The sequence below is a fragment of the Phycodurus eques genome, chromosome 15 (assembly GCF_024500275.1).
Source record: "Phycodurus eques isolate BA_2022a chromosome 15, UOR_Pequ_1.1, whole genome shotgun sequence".
Classification (NCBI taxonomy): Eukaryota; Metazoa; Chordata; class Actinopteri; order Syngnathiformes; family Syngnathidae; genus Phycodurus; species Phycodurus eques.
In genome coordinates this window covers 22,711,659-22,732,416 of record NC_084539.1, presented here as the reverse complement: position 1 = coordinate 22,732,416, position 20,758 = coordinate 22,711,659, and the positions used below count along the sequence as shown (strand labels likewise).

At 43.2% G+C, this 20,758-nt stretch overlaps 1 protein-coding gene across 3 annotated transcripts in view; it reads left to right on the top strand.

The window, feature by feature from the left end:
- The window catches only part of ap3b1a (adaptor related protein complex 3 subunit beta 1a), a 40,419-nt gene that overhangs the window by 1,446 nt on the left and 18,215 nt on the right, over positions 1-20,758 (top strand). For all 3 annotated transcript variants that reach the window (XM_061697779.1, XM_061697778.1, XM_061697780.1), the window contains 18 exons: positions 2,392-2,467; positions 3,054-3,128; positions 3,459-3,554; positions 5,109-5,269; positions 6,320-6,386; positions 11,370-11,552; positions 11,935-12,090; positions 13,455-13,552; positions 13,626-13,680; positions 13,764-13,835; positions 13,928-13,990; positions 14,055-14,187; positions 14,946-15,055; positions 15,132-15,308; positions 16,210-16,396; positions 17,255-17,385; positions 18,308-18,455; positions 18,868-19,027. In XM_061697779.1, the coding sequence (XP_061553763.1) occupies positions 2,392-2,467; positions 3,054-3,128; positions 3,459-3,554; positions 5,109-5,269; positions 6,320-6,386; positions 11,370-11,552; positions 11,935-12,090; positions 13,455-13,552; positions 13,626-13,680; positions 13,764-13,835; positions 13,928-13,990; positions 14,055-14,187; positions 14,946-15,055; positions 15,132-15,308; positions 16,210-16,396; positions 17,255-17,385; positions 18,308-18,455; positions 18,868-19,027 (2,148 nt within the window). The remainder of the gene's footprint in view (positions 1-2,391; positions 2,468-3,053; positions 3,129-3,458; positions 3,555-5,108; positions 5,270-6,319; positions 6,387-11,369; positions 11,553-11,934; positions 12,091-13,454; positions 13,553-13,625; positions 13,681-13,763; positions 13,836-13,927; positions 13,991-14,054; positions 14,188-14,945; positions 15,056-15,131; positions 15,309-16,209; positions 16,397-17,254; positions 17,386-18,307; positions 18,456-18,867; positions 19,028-20,758) is intronic.

Sequence of the window (20,758 nt, the reverse complement as noted above, 5' to 3'; positions counted from 1 at the left end):
GAAGCAAATAGATTTGTAATGTTTTTCCAATATGTGAAAAAGTAAGAAAATGATCTTTGTTGGTTTCGGTAGACCCAATACTTTTAAGGATGACAGAAAGACTAAGCCAGTTTTTTAAAATGTTTTTTTGGCTACCTGAAACACACCTAAAATATATTTTGAGGACACTAACACAAATGATTTTTTAAAGAAAATGTGTTTCGAAGTTTATCCCGTGAAACGCAAACACAAAGTTGTGATATTTTTGAGACATCTGAAATGTGAAGAGAAATATGTATTTTTTTTCAGATGTAAACTATGGAATTTTTTGGGGGATGTTTATCACAAATGTGAAACCCAGAGAAAATATATTTTCAGTTATCGGAAACACGAAGAAAAACATTTTTAGATGTTTATCACATACTGGCAGTGGAACAGGAAGAATCGGTTTTTTTTCCGGGATATTGGAAACACCCAATTTTTTTTATATTTGAAACTTTGAAACATGAAAAAAACAAAATTTTCAGTTCTTTGGGTATTGGTATTTCTGGATGTTTCACACACAAGATTTTGTTTTCTGTTTTTTGGATATCGGAAACTAAGATTTTTTTGGGGAATGATTATTGCATTTGGAAAAATGCAGACTTTAGTTTTTCTGTTTTCCGGAAATATCGGAAATTAAGATTTTTTATTTTTTTTTATTTTTTTTATTGCATACGTGAAACACGTAGAGTTAAACAAAGTTTTTTTTTTTTTTTTTTTTTTTTTTTTTTTTTTTAGATGTCAGAGAGGCTAAAACAAAATTATTTTTTTTTCAGATTTGTGAAACTAAGATGAATATTTTTTTGAAGATTTTCATATGTCTGAAACCTAAGAATAGACCAATGAGACATTTCTGTCCACAAACCACTGATTCACGAGGCAAAGTCAAGGAGGTCACATGTTCCCGGCTGTTTCCTGGCATTCTTTTTGTTAGCTGCGTCCAAACACTGTGCGAGGTGACAAAAAGTAGCAAACCCTAAGGAGCAGATCATGCCGGGCATGAGCACAGTGTCTGCAGGTGACCGCGGCGGATTGTTCCGGAAAGACGCGTGGGCTCCGGCAGAAAAATGACGTGCCGTTAAGCGGGCCGACTCGGTCTTGTGACTTAATTTGCCAAAGTCAAGAGGAAGCAGGCGGGGAGTGAGTGCGCAACCAAAGCGAGAGCGGACGGAGAACCGGAGCGAAGACGTCGGCGGGATGGACGCGCGCCTGTTGACGTTCCGCTCGGAGACCGCCGTCGCCGTCAGGTCGGCGATGGTCTCGGCCGAGCACCTGCAGTTCTGCTTGAGGTCCGAGCTGAGCCAGGAAGAACGCACCCTGACGCTCAGCGCCAAGAAGACTCCTGGAGCCGGGTAGAACCGGGACCGTGTCCGACGGTCTCTTTTGCTTGCCATCTCTTCTGGATTATAATGTTCACGCTTAATGTTTGGTCGACCTCCGCCATGGCTGTACAACAGTGATTTGCATCATACCTCTTGTGTATCGTCGCTGTACGAATGTATTTCATTTTAAGATGAAGCGCTAAGAACTTTAAGGCGGGGGGGATATCTGAAACTTGAAAAACTATTTGTTTTTCCAGATCCAAAACAAATCTTTGTTTTTGGAGATCTGAAATGCTACCATTTTTTGTTTTGTTTTTCAGATATGCAATGCTAAGAAAAACTCACTCTTTTTTTTCAGATATCTGAACCATTAAGAAAAAATATTCTTGATGTTTTTAGAACTATCTGAAAAACTGAGAAAAGCCCCCCCCCCCCCCCCCCCCGGATACTTGAAACCCTAAGACAAAATTTGAACATCTGAAACCCTGAGAAGAATATATTTTTTGGAGATATCTAAAACAGTAAATAATTATTAATAAAATGTTCAAATGCCTAAAGCATTTAACAACAATTATTTGGAGTGTTCTGAAACAAAAAATGGCCCCGTAGCCCCCCAAAAACTTTTTTGCTACGAGAAACGGTAAGAAAAAAAATGTCTTTTTCAGCAGCCAATGCCGATTTGCATATGCCCAGTGTCCCCGTTAGCAAACACCTCGCTTACCGAAGCGTGATCCTGGTTGTTTGGATTCAATGTTTGGACAAGATTGTGTTGTTTACCCTCGGTGGAATGTTGAGCACAACAGCGGTCTGCTGTCCAGGTACACAATGCTGCACCAGTGTGTGCATTAGCTGAGGAATGAGCTGCTCGCCAATTTCAATGTTTTAATTTTGCTTGCTTTTCTCTTTCCCCGTGTCGGCCTACTGACTGTGGGTGCGCCTGACGCAGTTGTGGCGTTTCACACGCGACGGGAAAATCCTTCACGGGCAAAAGTGGAGCGTGGAGCTCGGGGCTGCTTATCATGCCTCTGATTTGTTTTGTGCCCTTCAGGAATGAAGATCTCAAAGAAATGCTGGAGAGCAACAAGGAGTCGCTGAAACTGGAGGCCATGAAGAGGGTCGTCGGGGTGAGTGCGCAGTGTCCTGGGCTTCCATGCGATACGGATGTGAAGGACTTCTCATAGACGGGGGCTTATTCAAGACTAAATGTTATTTTAGTGAGTCTGAGGTAAGCAAAAATGAATTGTGAATTCTAGTCCAATTGTCCAGGGATGGTTCAGCATCTCACACATCAACTCTATGCAACACAGATGTGAAGCGGCTCCCAGAGACACTGCTTAATTAACGTCATTTCAGTTAAGTAAAACATGGGAAAGCTCAAATTAGTTGTGGATTGTAGTCCAATGGACCTGGGCTGGAACGGCAGCTTAAGGTGTCATTCCATGCAACACAGATGTGAAGCAGTAGTCAGAAACTGTGTTGAAACAACACAATTTGGGTTAAAGGATTCATAGGAAAGACTAAATGAATTGTAGAATGTAGGTCCAATAAAACTGGTCTGTAAGAGGAGCTCATGGGGTCCATTCCATGCGATACAGATGTGAAGCAGTAGTCAGAAGCCTGGACAGGAATAAGAGCTAATCCAAAGGTTCGGCGCCATCCTCCCAGCTATTCTTGCAGTCGCAAACACCACCGTATGCTCCCTCCTCACAGCTCATCGCCAAAGGAAAGAACGCGTCGGAGCTGTTTCCCGCCGTGGTGAAGAACGTGGCGAGTAAGAACATCGAGGTAAGACCGACGAGTCGTCTTCCTCGCGTCTGCTTTTATCCTGAATAATGTTGCCACTTCCGCGTGTCATGAGTCAAATGATGATTGAGAGCCAAAAATACTGGCTGCATGCGAAAGTATGGCGCCGGTTATGTAGCCTCCCGCCTGACCTCCAGCTTGAATGCGTCCTTTAGGCAATTGATTATTTCTCATGAGGGCACTTCCAGTGTTTCATCAGTGGACAAATCAGATTTTCCTGCGCCGGACTTCGACACGCTTTCGTTGTCAATTCGGCATGACGTCCAACAAGGTTTCGTTCCCAGGTTGAATTTTGCGTCTTGTCTTTGTCAGCTGAAGAAGCTGGTGTACGTGTACTTGGTGAGGTACGCGGAAGAGCAGCAGGACCTGGCCTTGCTCTCCATCAGCACTTTCCAGCGGGCCCTCAAGGTAACCACGTCAAAAGCTCCCGATTTGGATCCAACACAGGACTGCTGTCACCTCTACAGTCAACTGGCCGCTGTTTACAAATTTGCAGCTTTTTTTCTGTGAAACCTATCAGCACTTGGTTCAGTACCTGGTAGCAACCAGCAGAGGGTACCATTTGTCCACGCTTGACTGTTTTGCTGCACAAACAAGTCATCGAGAGACGAACTGAACTCAATTGTTACCCCTGGGACGGGCCGTAATCGATTTATCTAAGCTAATTTAAATATTGCAATACGGTCTACAGAACAGATTGGTGCAAATTGAGTTGAGTGAGGTTCCCAAGGTTGGCCAAGTTAGCGTCAGTACATTTTTGTATCATCATCTTGTCAGTTGGCAGGATTCAACTTTTTGTGTTTTTTATGTATGTGAAGAGTTTTAGCTCGGAGCCTCCCGATTCCACTGCCAATCCGTCAATTCAATGCTTCAAATTTGAGTAAAATATATTGGCACCTTTGGGAAGCTCAATATCGCAAGACTGTCTACGTTTAGGCTGCACGATGTTGGAAAAAAAATCACATTGCGATGTTTTGATTGAATAATTTGTTTTAACTATGCAATATACATTGCCATGCGAAAAAATAAAGAGTACCGGTGATGTCAATACCAGCTCACATTTCCCCTTTTCCCTCTCTGCGCTGTAAGAACAGTTTATAATCGTTTCAGTAGAAAAGAAACATATACTCAATAGGGTACAAAAGTATACGGAGTCCTTTAGTCCAGCCAGACATGAAGGTCAACTCATTTCTTTCATGCCCAGTTATGCTGTATTGTCATCAGCACATTCCTAACACTATTCATTTGTCTATTTTATACATATTTTTACATATTCTGCATTTGTTTTTCTATAATTCAGCGCATTAGTTTAAGCAACACATTGTGTCCACGAAGGTTTGTCCCTTCCCAAATGCCTTAACAACGAACACAAACCACCGTCTGTTGCCTTTTGAAGACCGTTACATATAATGCAGTCATTCCATTGTTTTTGTTTTTTTAAATCTTTTGCTCATTAATAGTTATCATACAAGAAGATAGCGTAAGCGCGCCCGTTTTGTTTTGAGAGGTTATCATTTACGTAACATTGGTGCTGATCTTATTAGGATGTCCAGCCAGGTCCCTCTGCTGGTTACTTTGCGATATTACAATTAACTGCCCATCAATGCAGTGCACCAACATCGCAGGACCTCGCGATGTTACTATTGCGCGCGCATTCATCGCGATGACGATGCTCAAACAATATATCATGCTGCATGATAGTCTAGTCTACACACAGAGCGGTGTAAAGTGGTTGAGTGAGGTTCCCGAGGTCGGTGACATTAGCGTGGCAATACACTTTGATGCCGACGTTCATCCCATACTTATCAGCAACAAAAATGCTGGACTTTCACTTTGTTGCAGTTGGCTGCATTTTGTATGTTTTGTCTCTGAGCCTCAGCCTCCGTTTTTATTGTTTTTATTTAAAAAAAAAAAAAAAATCAAATCTGATTTACAATCAAACAAGGATATCATTTGGAATAGGACCCGAACCAGCTGATCCGGGCCAGTGCACTGAGGGTTTTGTCCAGCATCCGCGTGACCATCATCGTCCCAATCATGATGCTAGCCATCAAGGAGGCCGCGGCCGACCTGTCGCCGTACGTCAGGAAGACCTCTGCCCACGCCATCCAGAAGCTTTACAGGTACCTGCGCACAACTGTACAGTGAACCCACTTTTCTTGTTGGGGATACGTTACAACTTTGAGACCTTTTTATAAAAACATTTTTTAAAATAGAAAATAAGAAGCAAAGCGTGCTCGCACTGTAAAATGGACACGTACATCAGAAGAAAATTCAGCATTCTATATTTAAAACACCAAAATGTTCAGTCGAACCATATCATTGCGTCTAACGAAAGTCTGCTAGCTTAATGCTAACATATAATGCAAAATGCCATAGATGGGCTAATGGAAATTAGCATTGGCATAATTCTAAATCTTCAATCATCTGTTATTTTAACACTCACAGGGCAGCAAAACATACAAATAGAGTGTACAATAGTACTCACAGGCATGTATTTTGTTTTCATGACCCTATCCTGTGTTGCTCACTTAAAAAACATTATATCCTTAAAATCTATTTGCTATTTTTGTGCTCAGGCCAAAGCCATGTTTAATATAAAAAAATATTGCTTTAGCGCTTCATGGTGCCAAGGAACTATGTTGAAGTAAAGGGAGGTGCGTCATTTAGTCCGTTAGCTTTGCGGCCGTTTTGGAGCGTGTTCTATAGGCAATTATAAACCTTGTCAGGCGGCGACAGTTACTCACAAATTTTTGCTTGTGGCAGGGCTTGGTCTCTGTTTTGTAAAGGGCGCGGATTCACTGGAGGCCACAAAACGGCGCCAAAACAATACTTTTATTGTAGACATGGCTTTGACCTGAACACAGAAACCGGAAATGGGATTTCCCCCCCCCCCACACGAATAACGGATGATGCAGTGCAAAAACTATACATATTGAATTTTACTGCATTTGTATTACTATTTGCTTCTTAATATATCAAAGCTGTTCAAGCCATAAAACATGATCGATGTAAACTATTTGTGCGATCGAGCGGGGTTTTCCGCGATAGGATCCACGAAAGAATCTGCGATATAGCGGGATTGGATAGCTGACCGGTGATATGGTGGCAGAACACTTTAGTATCACGGGCCATGTGTTTTAGTTTCTGGTCTTCTTCATTTCGTTCCTCAGCCTGGATCCCGAGCAGAAGGAGCCGCTGATCGAAGTGATCGAGAAGCTTCTGAAGGACAAAAGCACGGTGAGTGCAGGCCACCGGAGGGCGCCGCAGCCGAGCGTTTGGCCCGCCCGTCTTGCCACGGTTGATTCTGGCAATGCCACGCTTTATTGGCGGCCACTTAAAATCCGCGCGTCCTCCGATGCTCCCTTTTTGAGTGTCTGTTGAGCCTCGCGCTCATGTCATCTGCTTTTAAATTCATCACGTTCTTAAATTCCGCATCAAGTTGGGCATTTTTAATTGAAGCAGGTCTTGGAATGAATGAATGAATGCTAAATGCTTCCACTATGGTCATGCGCAGTATGTTGTGATTATGTATTCATAGCACACACTTATTATACAAACAAATAAAGCAGTGTAGGCCAACTGGCAGGGGGAGTGGAGTGGTTGTGTGGGACGGCGAGCCGGGGAGCAGATGTATAGCATATTTAGCCGCGGCCCGCTAACGAAGATCGATGACTTTTCTGCGCACACGTGAGGCCTGGGGGCGTGGGGGGCGAGGGGGGGCGGGCGCCATCATCGCACAAGTGTTAGCTCCCGCTGATTGATGGCGAAAACCCCTCGTGAATATTTAATAGGCGTCCGGAAGTGTGTTTTTATGTCTGCGTGTGGTTTTAGAAGTCTCACGAGACGGCGAGACAGTCGACTTATTGTCTTTTTGCGCGCAAGTGCTGGCCGTCGTCATGTGCCGTGGAAATTGCTTGACACTGTGCAATTTGCCAGTGCCCCATATTACCGTGAACCGCCGATCGTAGCGTGGACATGTTCCAGAGCCACCCGCAATGGTCAGAATCTGAGCGATAAAGACCATAGGAAATCACTTTACTTTTTGTGGTTTACCGCTTCCACACACTCGAAACACATTTAAAGTTATTAAAGCCCTTTTTTTTTTTACAGTGGCTAGAAGATGAAATCTGGGTTTTGTTTCTAAATACATAAAATATGTTTGAAGAGCTGAAAACGTATGCAAACACCTATAACAGTATAGTGCTGAATTGTTGACATATAATTTTTCGCATCTTTTTCACTGTTTGAACTTCCCTGATTTTGTGGGTGGGGCTAAAACACAGCCCAGTGACATCCCAGGGCTTCGGCTTCTACTTTCTAGCGTGAGTTCCCTCCCCCACAATAGAAGTACAATGTGATGTCATTTCGTTTGGCTGCTCAGTTGTGAGTTAGCTGTGCTTAGCTTCCATAACGAGGCCCATTTACAACACCAGCTTCCAGTTAGCAAGCCAACGGTGGCTACACCCTGAAAATTTACAGAACAGCTCGGTGACATTTTTTTAAGCTCCCCCAAAAAAAAAAGCAAAAAAAAAAAAAGCGATGGATTGACTTTTTAAAGGCACGCCGATGGCGAGCTGCGCATCAACACTACCACCGGCCGACTCTGCAGAGCGCATTTTACGACGGATAGTTTTGTAAACTTTCACCAGAGACGACATGGCTCGGTGGGTAACTTGATACTAGTGAACGGGGCAGTGCCGACCGTCTAACTACCCGGGTTTCCTCCTACCGTGCCGCTGTCATCTGGCGCCGTGTTCGTCTGTGACATTGTCGCCGACAACGAGGGCAAGTTGACTTGTGTGCTTATGTTTATGATTATAGTCCACAATAACCATTTGATTTCGAACGTGATTTTACATCGTTCCCGTCAGTATGTTGAATTCCTTTTGGCGCATCCATTCGACACGCCCGTAGCATCTGAGAGCTGAGAGGTGGCCCTTATTATTAAAGTTTTAAAACTTGATTTATATTAGGTCGTGTTTTTTTTCATTCATTCAAGCAGACGTTCACATTACTTTTCTTTGTGGTTTGTTGGATTTTCCTGCCCTTTTTTGGGGGCCCGCTTAGTGCCACTCTGCGTATTCCTTAGCATCTATTCTCACTTGCTCAGACAGTTTCGCGTGCTCGTTCCAATATGTTTGTGCCTTACAGTTGAAGTATACTGTAAAACTGACACACAAAACAAAAAACTAAATATTGTATATTTCAAAACCAAAATGTTCAACCAGACCATAGAATTTTGACTCACCAAAGTCCGCTACCTTAACGCCAGAGACACACCGGCTGACGTAAATTAGAAAATCTCAATTAAATCGACGTAATGGAGTAATTCTAAACTTTTAAACAACCTTTCCTTTAGGACACACTGAGCAGCAACCCATACAAAGTGACACATAACACAAAAGAGAGTGAAACATTTGATATTCAAACAGCACAATGTTTAATGCTTCCTCCCTCTTCAACACACACGGAGCAGCAACACATACAACCGGAGGATCCAAGATGGTGCACGAGCATATGGTCTCGCTCCTCTGTCGGGAGAGCCACAATTACTGGTTGGGGACCGCCGCGGCCTCTTCTTCCACTTAATTGCGCTGCATGTCTTCCAGTAGACCTCGGCGGTGCCCGGCCTGTTGTGGCACAACGTGGTACGACGTCAAAGGCATGCAACTCGAAATTTGTACCTCCCCGAACACCGTTAAAACCCATAAAATAACGATTGCTAAAACAATCACATTATAAATGGTTGTAATTTTCTTTTACGTATGAATCAGTAATGACTGGATATGTTTATTTTCGATTAAACAATGAAATGTTGAGGATACACAAAGCTATAATTCCCCGTAGCTTTTTGTTGTTTTTTAGGTCCGAGGCCTTCGTTGTCCTGAGTTAGCTTGGTGCTAATGACACGAAATCTTGAATGCCAAGCAAATCACTCGGCCACTTGAGTTTGTTTCCTCTTGTTAAGACGTTCCAGCGCTGCATTCTCCGTAATGAGTTCATTTAAAAGCAAAACAAGGCGATTAGCGCCGGGGGGGGTTCGGTGAAACGCTATCAGGTGATCGCCAGGAAACACGAAGTCGCTGTTGCCTCTTGACATTTACCTTTACAAATGTGCCTGCTTGTCTAAATGGCTGTGACACACATTGGCAGGGGAGGGTGGGGGATGGTTTCAAGACAAAATGGGACAGCGCGATGACAGTGGCGACGGTGGAGTTTGTGCAGCTGTTTTAGCGTGATGGATCTATTATGTCGCCATTACAAGATAAATGATGGATCCCTCCCCGCGCTCCCCTTCCGAGCCCGCTGCCAAATTGAAACCAGAGCAAAAAAAGAAGAAGGGGAGGGGTGTCCTTATGATTTGGGGCGAGGTGGGACGGCCCTTAATTTAAGAGGGGGTAGGGGAGGAGAATCCTACCCCGCGATGCACCATCCATCCAAAAAAAAAAAAAAAGAAGAAGAGTGCAATGTTGTCTCTCGTGTGATGACCCAGCACTCCCCGTCGCCCTAATTAGAATTCACAGCAAAACAGCTGCAAGGAAACACTTTGGGCTCCTCATAATTTTAGCAGAAATTTATTGTTATTAGAAAAGCCATTTGCTTAGTGTGATGTTCTTTTTCCCATTAGCGCCATGTCATAATACGGCGGCGGGCGGCCAGGAGGTCCCTCAACGACACAGGGTGGTGTGTCACTAGAGTTTGAAATTTGAGGGGCGTTCGCCATCGCGCCAACGCAAATAGCAGTGCATCCCCATTTATCAACCACATTTTGTCAATTTCATACTTTTTCACACATCGATACTATTGCTCAGTCCCAATGTGGCTTTGTGGTTTTTACAATTTATTGCCCAATTTAGAGTATTGAAATTGGCTTGCTCTCTTTGGCGATGCAATGTTAATGGCTTAACAAATATGGCGTTTTTTTTTTTTGGGTTACCTGAAAAGTGGTGGTTTTGGAGATGCGACATTTCCGTCCGGCACTAGCGAGATGTTCTTTATCCTCTGCGAAGAACGACTGACATTACTGGAGTTTACTGAGAAGCTAAGCTGAGACCGGCTTCACGTACGGTGGGGATAAGCTCGAGCACGACCGCAAATGGGGGGGGGGGAAAAACAAAGTGAATCATTGACGTGCCCTCATAAGTGCCATGAAAAAAAAAAGTGACAATTTGGCACCCAGTTGAAGTTTGCTGTAAAACATGACACAAAAAGAGAACTAAACATTGTATATTTAAATACCAAAATGTTCAACCAAACCATATCATTTCATCTCACAAAAGTCAGCTAGCTTAATGCTATCGTACAATGCGAAATGCCATAGACGGGATAAGCACAGATGTCACGGTAAACCTTCAACTAACTGCTACCTTAATACTCACGGCGCAACGGATGCAAACATTGCATCCCACAATACTCACAAAACAATAAAAGGAACAATAAATATTTAAACGGTGTCCTGCAATCAACCTGAATGAGCGCCATTTCCTTCTTGCTCTTAATTAGGTTCCAAGTCTGCCAATTAAGCTCAGTGCTGCCAGACATGTTGTGGCACAACGTGGTATTACACTTAATTCAACCTCGCGTAGTGTATATACTGTAAAACCCATAAAAAAAGATTGCTTAAATATCCATGATATAACGGGGGTCAACTGTAAGAATCTCCTTTTTTCCCCAATTTGGAAATCCCCACTATCATTTCTGTGAACGGACTTTAAAGGGAACATTTGAATTGTGTTGCTAATGAAAACAGCAGCCCCTTCCGAAGCACATCAACAGTCTCTCTGATGAATTGAAGTGTCTTGCCGCATGTTGTAAAGTATTATCGATGACTTGTAAGACAGGGGTGATATTGTTTTCTATTTTCCCCAAACAAATACAGAAAGAAGGGAGACTTTAAATTGGCGCCAAACAAAATTATAGTTGTTCTGCTTCACTGGGAATTGCGCATAAGTGGTTTGATTTGTAGGAAAGGTATAATTGATGGATTTTCTTCTCTCACTTAAACTAAATTTAAACTTTTTAAGAGCTGACATTTTTTTTTTTCCCGATAATGAGCCGCCGGCTGCGATCAGAGTTGAAAATACTTTTTTTTTTTGCCCCTCTTGAGTGCTGCAGACGTTAGTTGTGAGGTCAGACTGGTTAACAATTGTTTCTATTTCTCCCGAGTACCGAGACACACTTTGTTGATTTAGTCTAATTGTTTTTTGTCTTGCTGGCCAGCTTGTGGCGGGCAGCGTGGTGATGGCCTTCGAGGAGGTGTGCCCGGATCGCATCGACCTGATCCACAAGAACTACCGCAAGCTGTGCAACCTGCTGGTGGACGTGGAGGAGTGGGGCCAGGTGGTCATCATCTCCATGCTGACGCGCTACGCCCGCACGCAGTTCACCAGCCCTTGGAAGGGGGTGATTGCCCACAGCCCATTTCTACGTCTTCCAATGAACAGTTCTCATTGAGAGTCCATTACGAACTCGACATATTTTGTTTATTACACGGAGTTTCAGTTTTAGGAACGTGCCGCAATAATAGTTTGTCTTCTTTTTGGGAAAGGAAAGTGAAAAGGAAAAAAAAAAAAAAAAAAAAAGGAAAGTGCAGCATCAATTGTGTGTCAGCTTTTTAGTTTTTCATCTTTGGGCCGGAAAGTGGCACATCAAAAGATTCTGCTTTTTGGGACGTTGCACCATAAGACGGCTTTGTCATTTTAACATCATTACTTTAAACAAACGATTTGACTATGAATGTTTTATTTTAAATGCCTTTTTGTGTTTGTCTGGCTGCGACCCCCAGGGCGCTGTGTTTGAGGAAGACAACGATAAGAGTTTCTACGACTCCGACTCAGAGAAGAAAAAAGACCCGGCGGGCGCCAAGCCTTACGTGATGGACCCGGACCACCGACTGCTGCTCCGGAACACCAAGCCGCTTCTGCAGAGCCGTAACACGGCGGTGAGTTGGCAGCCAGTTTATTTATATATATATATATATATATATATATATATATATATATTAATGTTAGAATAATTCTAACCCTTCAAACAACTGCTACTTAACACACACGGAACTGCAGCACATACAAGCAGAGCACACAACAACACTCACAGCCATATATTCTCTCTACTTTGTGGGAAAACCGCTCAAACAAAGTTGTCAAAAAAACCTGTGCAGCTCATCCCGCCGAATCCACACGTAGGCAAACAGACACTTCTCAGCAATGATGTATTCCTGGATGCCATTTTGTATAAACGCAAAGGTACATGGACAAAGTAGCAGCTGTCACAAGATGGCCGCACACGTCGAGAGCGTTTCTCTATCACGCGGTTTCTCCAAGGTCTCCTCCCGATGATTAAAAATGGGACACACGCTTGAGGTTTTTTTCCTCTTTCTTCCCCGACTACGCAGCGACATTCTCCGTCTTCATAGACTCCTTGACACGCAGAGGATGGAACATGTCCTTTTTGAAGCAGAGTGGGAAAAACCTAGTATGACCACTTGCTTTAATGTCGTTCTATTTTAGTGCCTTGACCTTTATTAAAAATTTTTTTTAGGCTGTCTGTTAACATGAATTTTCACATGATCCATATCCAAATAACTGTTTCAGGGATGTAACGGTACACAAATATTTTTTTTCTCTTATGGAAAGTGCAACAATAATAGTTTACCTTCATTTTGGGTTTGTAACATCAGAGCTGTCAAATTTTACGGAACGTCCGTATTTTGTTACGGAAATCACTTTACGGCACATATTGAAGCCATAATTATTAACGATTATGATTACGATGGCCCCACAGTAATGTTCTTGACCAAATTTTGAAAATATGGAAATTCGGACAAATTTTGTCTAAATTGTTCTGAAAGTGAATTTCTAAAGGTTGGCAGCTCTGTAACGTCAGTTGTTGTCTTTTTGGAAAGTTGCGACATCAATAGTTTGTCTTCTTTTTTTAGGAAGTACAAGGAACGGTGATAGCTTGTCTTCTTTTTGGGAAAGTACAACCAACACCTATCGTTAGTCTTTGTGGAAAAGTGACACTTCAATAGTGAACATTAGAAGTTTCTTTTTGGGGGGGAAAGTGCGATATCAAAAGTTTTTTTAGATTTTTTTTAATTTATTTTTTTTCAGAGAGTGCAACATCATTTGTGCTCTTTTTAGGATAGTGCAATCTCTAGTTTGTGTTGTCGTTGAGAGTTCAACATTCCGGGGTTGTCTTCTTTTTGGGCAAGTGCAACGTCATTAGTTTATCTTTAATAAAGCAAAAAAAAACACAGCCGACAATTAGAACTGGAATGAGCAAGTGTGTTTGCTGTGATTTGAGGTGGTGATGGCAGTGGCTCAGCTGTACTGGCACCTGGCGCCCAAACAGGAAGTCAACGTGGTCACCAAGTCGCTGGTGCGCCTGCTGAGGAGCCACAGGTAAGCGCGTGAGCGTCGCCTCTCCGCGCCGGATCGCCAGCCGTTCACCACTTTTGTCCGTCGCGTATCGCAGAGAGGTGCAGTACGTGGTTCTCCAGAATATCGCCACCATGTCCATTCAGAGGAAGGCGAGTGGCCGTTCGTGAAGCAAGGGAGGATTCAAATGCTGGCCTTGTCGTTATTTTTTATTTCTTTTTCAAAATCCAAACAGGGGATGTTTGAGCCCTTCATGAAGAGCTTCTACGTCCGATCCACAGACACCACGCACATCAAAACACTGAAGGTTTGAGCCACATTGAGAATATTTTACGCAGTGGATCCCTTTTTACTGTGAAACTTTTTTTTTTTTTTTTTCTTCTCTCTCTTTCTCTGCAGTTGGAGATCCTGACCAACCTGGCGAATGAGGCCAACATCTCCACCATCCTGAGGGAGTTTCAGGTTTGACTTCTAATGGACGATTTTGGTCGACGAGACGCCCGCCTTGACGTTGGTTCTCTCGCAGACGTACGTGAAGAGCCAGGACAAAGCCTTCGCGGCGGCCACCATCCAGGCCATCGGGAGGTGCGCCACCAATATCGCCGAAGTGACGGACACGTGCCTCAACGGTCTGGTTCTGCTGCTGTCCAACAGAGATGGTAAAGTGGGCACTATTATTCTTCTTATTTTTGGTCTCGTTGTTTTTGTCCTTGTTCTTCTTGCTCTCGTTGTTCTTGTTCTTCGACTGATTTAGGAGGAAGTTCCAAATGCATACATGCGGCATAATACTGCAATTGCAGTAAAAAAAGACTCGGGATAGGAATTGCTAAGAATTTAGTGATTCGGATTCCATTATTTTTACAGCTTATCGATCTCTTATCACTTCCCATTGGTTGGGGGAATGAAATAATACAAATGGGTTTGTTTGCTTTAACTCTTTAATATCCTCAACTTTGGACAGAATATACAGCTTACTTCATTATGCATAATCTGTAATGTACTGTATCCCGAGGAGGAACAAATAAGTAGGCGACTTCTTAAAGTATGTCAAGAGCTCAAAAAGCTTAATGGAGTTTTTGCGTACCTTAAACGGTATCGGAGAGCCCAAAGGAATTGTCCAATTCCACTCTTACCGGTTCAGAGAAAATTAAATATTCGGGCAGGGTTCTCGTTTAATGCGCGTCCCACGTCTGAGATGCGCAAAAATGAGCAGGGGTGCATAAAGTACAATCGGTCTGCGCCCAATGACGCAAAGCATGGCTTAGAGACCACCCTACGTTTGTGTTTGTGTGTGTGTGTTGCTTCCACACAGCGAGGAGTAATCCACTAATAGTACGAGTCACGTCTTGGTGCTAGCCAATCAGCGGCAGTTGTCACTCTCCTACTGTTTTCATGTTGCCTGTGGCGGTGTGAGCAGAGGGCGTGGTGGCAGAGAGCGTGGTGGTGATCCGGAAGTTGCTGCTGACCCAGCCCACCCAGCACAGCGAGATCATCAAGCACATGGCCACGCTCTTCGACAAAATCACGGTACGACTGCACCCGGGTCTGACTATTTGCTCAACGAACGGACGTGCCGCTCAATTTTCTTGGATCGCCCTCGCAGGTGCCCATGGCTCGCGCCAGCATCCTGTGGCTGATGGGCGAGTACTGCGAGCGCGTGCCCAAGATTGCGCCCGACGTGCTGCGCAAGATCGCCAAGACGTTCACCGGGGAGGAGGACATCGTCAAGCTGCAGGCCGTCAACTTGGCGGCCAAGCTCTACCTCACCAACTCCAAGCAGGTATGAGGACGCCAAGCCGCACGCTCTGGAAATCGGCCAATCACAACGCAGAACAAAGGAAGAATTCCATTTGTCCATTTTCGATAGCGCGAGACCTCATTAGGATGGCGGGTTAGCTCGTCTCTCATATTACTGCAGCTCAGTGAGCTATTGTGACCATCGCCTTCATGTCTATCCTTATGGCTGTGTTATACTGCCCCCAGGTGGCCAAGGCGCGCACACCAGAAGGAGCAGCACAATGGCCATTGAATTGATGCGAAAAGTGTGACAAACCGTTTCATTATTTTCATTCCATTTAATTGTCATCACTGTATATTTTCGTAACGCGCAATATTATAGAGTGCTAATTTGCCTCATTAAAAAATATTACAAAAATGTACATTTTTGGGGGGAGGCCGGAACCGATGAATGGCATTTATGTTCATTTCAATGGGGAAAGATACATTTAGATACGACTGTTGCGTTACGAGCTTGTGGACGGAACAAATAAAACCCGTATCCCGTAATGCATAATCCATACTTTGCTGATGTTTTATTATTATTTTAATTGTATGAATCATGTTGGCCTTGGGCACCCTTTTTGGGGGCTTTTGCACATGCCCCCCAGAATATGTGCTGTTGCAGCACTACATTCCACAATTAGCTGCAGCGCCACGCTTTCTCACTTTCCTCAGTCTCCTTTCAGGTAACAGTCACCAGCCAACAGACCGAAAGTAAATAAAGCCAGGACAGCCCCCGTTCTCCTCTGTTGTTATTGTTTTGTTTGTGTCTCTTCCGACAGATGCGTTCAATGTGACGTGATCTTTGCAATTCAACCCCCCCCCCCAAAATCTTTGCATGTGGGAGCCACTCATTTACGTCGCTAGCAACCAACGGGGCCACTTTTTTGTAACATCTCCAGACCACGCTGCTGACCCAGTACATCCTCAACTTGGGCAAGTACGACCAGAACTACGACATCCGAGATCGCACGCGCTTCATACGGCAGCTGATCGTGCCCAGCGACAAAAGCGGCGCCCTCAACAAGTACGCCCGCCGCATCCTTTTGGCGTCCAAGCCCGCCCCCGTGCTCCAGTCGCCCTTCAAAGGTACCGCACACTTACAATAGCAACTTATTAATACAGTCAACCACCCGTTTATCGCAGGGGTTCCAGACCCACTTGTGATAGGCGAAAATGCGATGTATAGCGAGCATTTAAAAACTTTCTAAGAATAGTTTTACCCCTCCCACATGCTTAAAACACAAACTTATTTAAACTCACAAACTTATTAAAACACACTTTTGAAAGTAATCCTTAGAATCTGTTCTCATTCTCGCTAGCACAGTTCTCCAAATAATCAGCAGCTGTTTTTGTCACTCCCAGTTAAAGTAGAACTGTTCAACCAAATGATATCATCACCTAGCTTAATGCGAACATATAATGTGAAACGGCATAGAGGTGCTAATGTAAAATAGCACATATGTTATGGTAATTACTGTACATTACTGTACAATATCCTGGCAAAGCACTAGCAGAGTCGTATATAAAATATAATGGAAACCTTTTCTTTCAAAAAATATGCCAAGACACAGGGAGAAGGACGAGATGAGCGTTTTTGGACTTTGGTGACGTAGTAATCGACAACTACTGGCTGTGTCCTACACGTGACAACAGTGTCCTGCAGTTTTCATGTCTGCGGGGGCTGTGGTGTAGAGTAAACATTTGTTTAGTTTTTCACATCACTACAACTGCTATGTTTTTTTGACCTCTACCTTCACGCCATACCACTGATAAGATGCTTTAACAATCACAACTTTTTCCGTTTGCTCTCTGTAATTGTGGTTTCTACTCCTTAAAAGTCCCGGGAACTTTGCACCTCCTGGAGGTGCACGAAGAGTGTTAACCGCCCCGTGTCATTGTAAATGTTCAGCACGGGGACTTTTTCCTTCTGGCGTCGCCTTTCAGATCGAGATCGTTTCCAGCTGGGCACGCTCTCTCACAGCCTCAACAGCAAAGCCGCCGGATACCAGGAGCTGTCCGAATGGCCCGCGGTGGCACCCGACCAGTCTGTGAGGAATGTGGAGGTGATTGAGCCAGTAAGTTACTGCTCGCACAAATCTGTTTTTTAAAAAAAAAAAAAAAAAAGAGAGAAAAATATTTTACAATATTAAAACATTGGTAGAGTTTTTTTCATGCAGGAAATTTGCATCGAAATAATTTTCTATATGAAAAAATGTGAGGTATAATAATAAAAAAAGAAAAAAATAATAATTTTGTGGTAAAATGTTTTCAGGTCCAAGTAGTTTTATTTAAAATGTTATATATTTTTAGCACAGTACAGTAAAACTATTATATTTTGCTATTATAAAGTGTATTTATTTTTATACTTTTAGTATAATAAAATATCAAAATTCCTTATAACCACAACTAAATTTAGTCAAAAGACAAGCAAATTCTAAGAAAATAAATGTAAATATTTTATTTCTTCTGGAACTGAAATTAAATTGATTAAAAACATAACATAAATGGGCAATTTTAAATCGAAAAATGGAAAATTCTTATAACATTTTTTTGTTTCTTTTCTGTTAAACATTTAAATATATGGTAGAAACAAGTATTTCAGGCATGACTTAGTTCTATTGGAATGTTTTTTTTGTGTGTGCAGTAAAACCTTTATTTATATATATATATATAATATGCAATCTTGTGCAAAATATAATTGGAAAAAAAGCAAATCATAAGAGGAAAAATGTTACAAATTATTTTTATTCTTTGTTTACTGCACTGCATTTTAAATACATTTAATAAATAAATAAATCCAGATTTGTGAGCAATTAAAAGGTCATGTATAAAACAAAATGTACTCTTATACTACCCGTTTTGATTTCTTCAGCAGCCCGACTGCGCAGCGAAGTAATCGGACCTGGACTACTTGTTAAATCCAAGATCTATTCTTTGTTATTCAAAATGTTTACTTTTTTTGATGGGCGAAAACGTGCTTTCCTCTGCCCCGTTGAGGTGAATGAGCGGGCGCCGCTCGTTGGGAAGGCCAAGCCGCCCGAACCGGATGACAAGTTCTACTCTGACGAGGACAGAGACAAAAAGGACGACGCTTCCGACAGCAGTGACGACGACAGCCGCGCTAGCAGCAGCAGCAGCAACGAAGGTTAGCGTCACAACTCATTTAACGTCCAAATATATTGACTCTCAACCGCCGTTTATCGCAGAGGACGCGTTCCAGACCCACCCGCAATTGGCTCTTTGTTCGTTTACTCCCAGTTGAAGTTTACTGTGAAACGTACACAGAACGTAAGAGTTAAACATTGTGTTTTTAAACACCAAAATGTTCAACCAAACCATGGAATTTTGTCGAATGTAAGTCTGGTAGCTTAATGGCAACATGTCATGTGAAATGCGATAGACTGGCTATTGAAAATTAGCATTCATATCACTGCTTCTTTAACAAACCCAGAGCAGCAACACACAGTGTTGAACAAAAGACAATTAAACGTTGTACAATGGACAGTGTGAGACAGATTGTCGCGACGGTCCGATTGTCTGTCTGATGGTCCGATCAGAATCCGGAAGCGGCAGTGACGAAGAGTCCGACGAGAGATCCACTGATTCTGGCAAAAGTTCCGGTGAATCAGAAAGGAGCTCCAGCGAGTCTGAATCCGAACAGAAGAAGAAAACCAAGAAGGCGCCGGCGGAGAAACGCGAGCCAAACACCGCTGACAGGTACTGAAGCAGCCCAGATGTTACTTTGCTTCCTCTTCGCCTTCATAATCAAACGGCCACAGGCTCAAAACAAATGCTTCATTTCTCTTTGCATCCATGAGACAAAGAGTGTTAATATGTCATCCACAAAACTAAAATGAATGTGAAGCATCTTCTTTCAAGCTACATAGAGTGTTTAATTTGTTCCATTACCACGCCACTAATGCAACACTTTCAAATCCTCTTTCTCCTTTGAAAGAAATGGAAATGCCGTTAATCTGAATCAGAAATTGTTGTAACGTCTCCACAAATTGAGGGTTTTAAAATACATTGAATAATGCTCAGAGTAGTTTTTACTGGCTTCTGATTTCAAAGTTAGCCACCAATTTGTTGTGTTTATGTAATCATGTGGGCATCATACAGTCATATGGGTTTACGAGTGCAACCATAACGACAATGTGGCCCGTGACAAAAATGAGTTTGACACCCCTGAAATACACAAAGAAGATGCTCTTCTAAGATCGGTAAGATGCAGAAATATTCGTCGATTAACGTAAAGATTCAGGTTATTTCTTGCAATAAACCAACATTGCATTGCATTGTGGGAATAGCGTGGTGTAATGTCATGTCTGCTATTGTCTTACTGAGAATTCTATCGAATAAAATATTGTTTCCATCGCAGCCAGCACTCGTCGAGACAGAATCCCCTTTCACACTGTCCGCCAAAGTTGTCTTTTTTTTTTTTTTTTTTTCTTCTCTCCTGCGATTCCAATGCAGTAGCTAATGGAGCAGAACGGTCCTCCGCCAGGGTGGGCCACATTTACACAGCTAATAGCTAATGACTTGTGCCGCCTGGTGTTAACAATGAATGCTTTTCGACTCATTACGGCGCTCTTTTCAAATTCGCGTCCTTCGCACAAAGTGGCGTCCGATACCCGCGCTCCGCCTGACCCCGTTCTCGCCATTATCCGGCGCCATTAGCGTAGCCCACACGCGCACGGCGTAATTAGGGCCGCTCACCCCCGTGCTTCCACAACAAACGCGGCATAATGCCCTCATTACGGCCCGGTCGTTCCCGCCCGAACCTAATCAGGCCCGCGGTGATTCAAGACTTTTTCCTGTTCGCCGCAAATGAAATCTGTCGGCCAAATGAACACTGGCTTTTTTATCATGACCCAAGTTAGAGAAACGCTTGGCGACACAATTCCCCTCATTAATTTAACAGCCGAAAGTAGCGGGTGGAGCGGAGTAAACACTCATTATGGGGACAAATTGAAGACACGCGAAGCCAGCCAATGAGACGGGACGGCGGTGGAGAAACGTAACATTAAATTAGCTCGGCAAGTGCATGGATCGTTTTCTTTTTTTGACCTACTTTGGATTCCGCCAGGCTTGCCCGTCAATGGATGGCGGTGCAATGGCCGCTCCTCCCACTCACCCCACCGTTTATCGTGGGGAATATAACAATAGATCATATATCAAGCTAAATATTCTTGACTCTCTGTGAAGAACAACTGTTACTGCAGCTCACGGATGTTGGTTTTGAACAGCCATGTATAGCTGTATTTCTGTGTTATACTGCCCCCGGGTGGCCAAGTCGCACACACCAGAAGGAGCAGCACAATGTCCATTTGAACTGAAGGAAAAAATGTGGTTAAAAACTGTTGAATTCTTGAAATTCTATTGAATTATGTAATTACTGTAGGTTATAAGTACAATATTGTAGAGAGAGTGCTATTTATTTCTGTATTA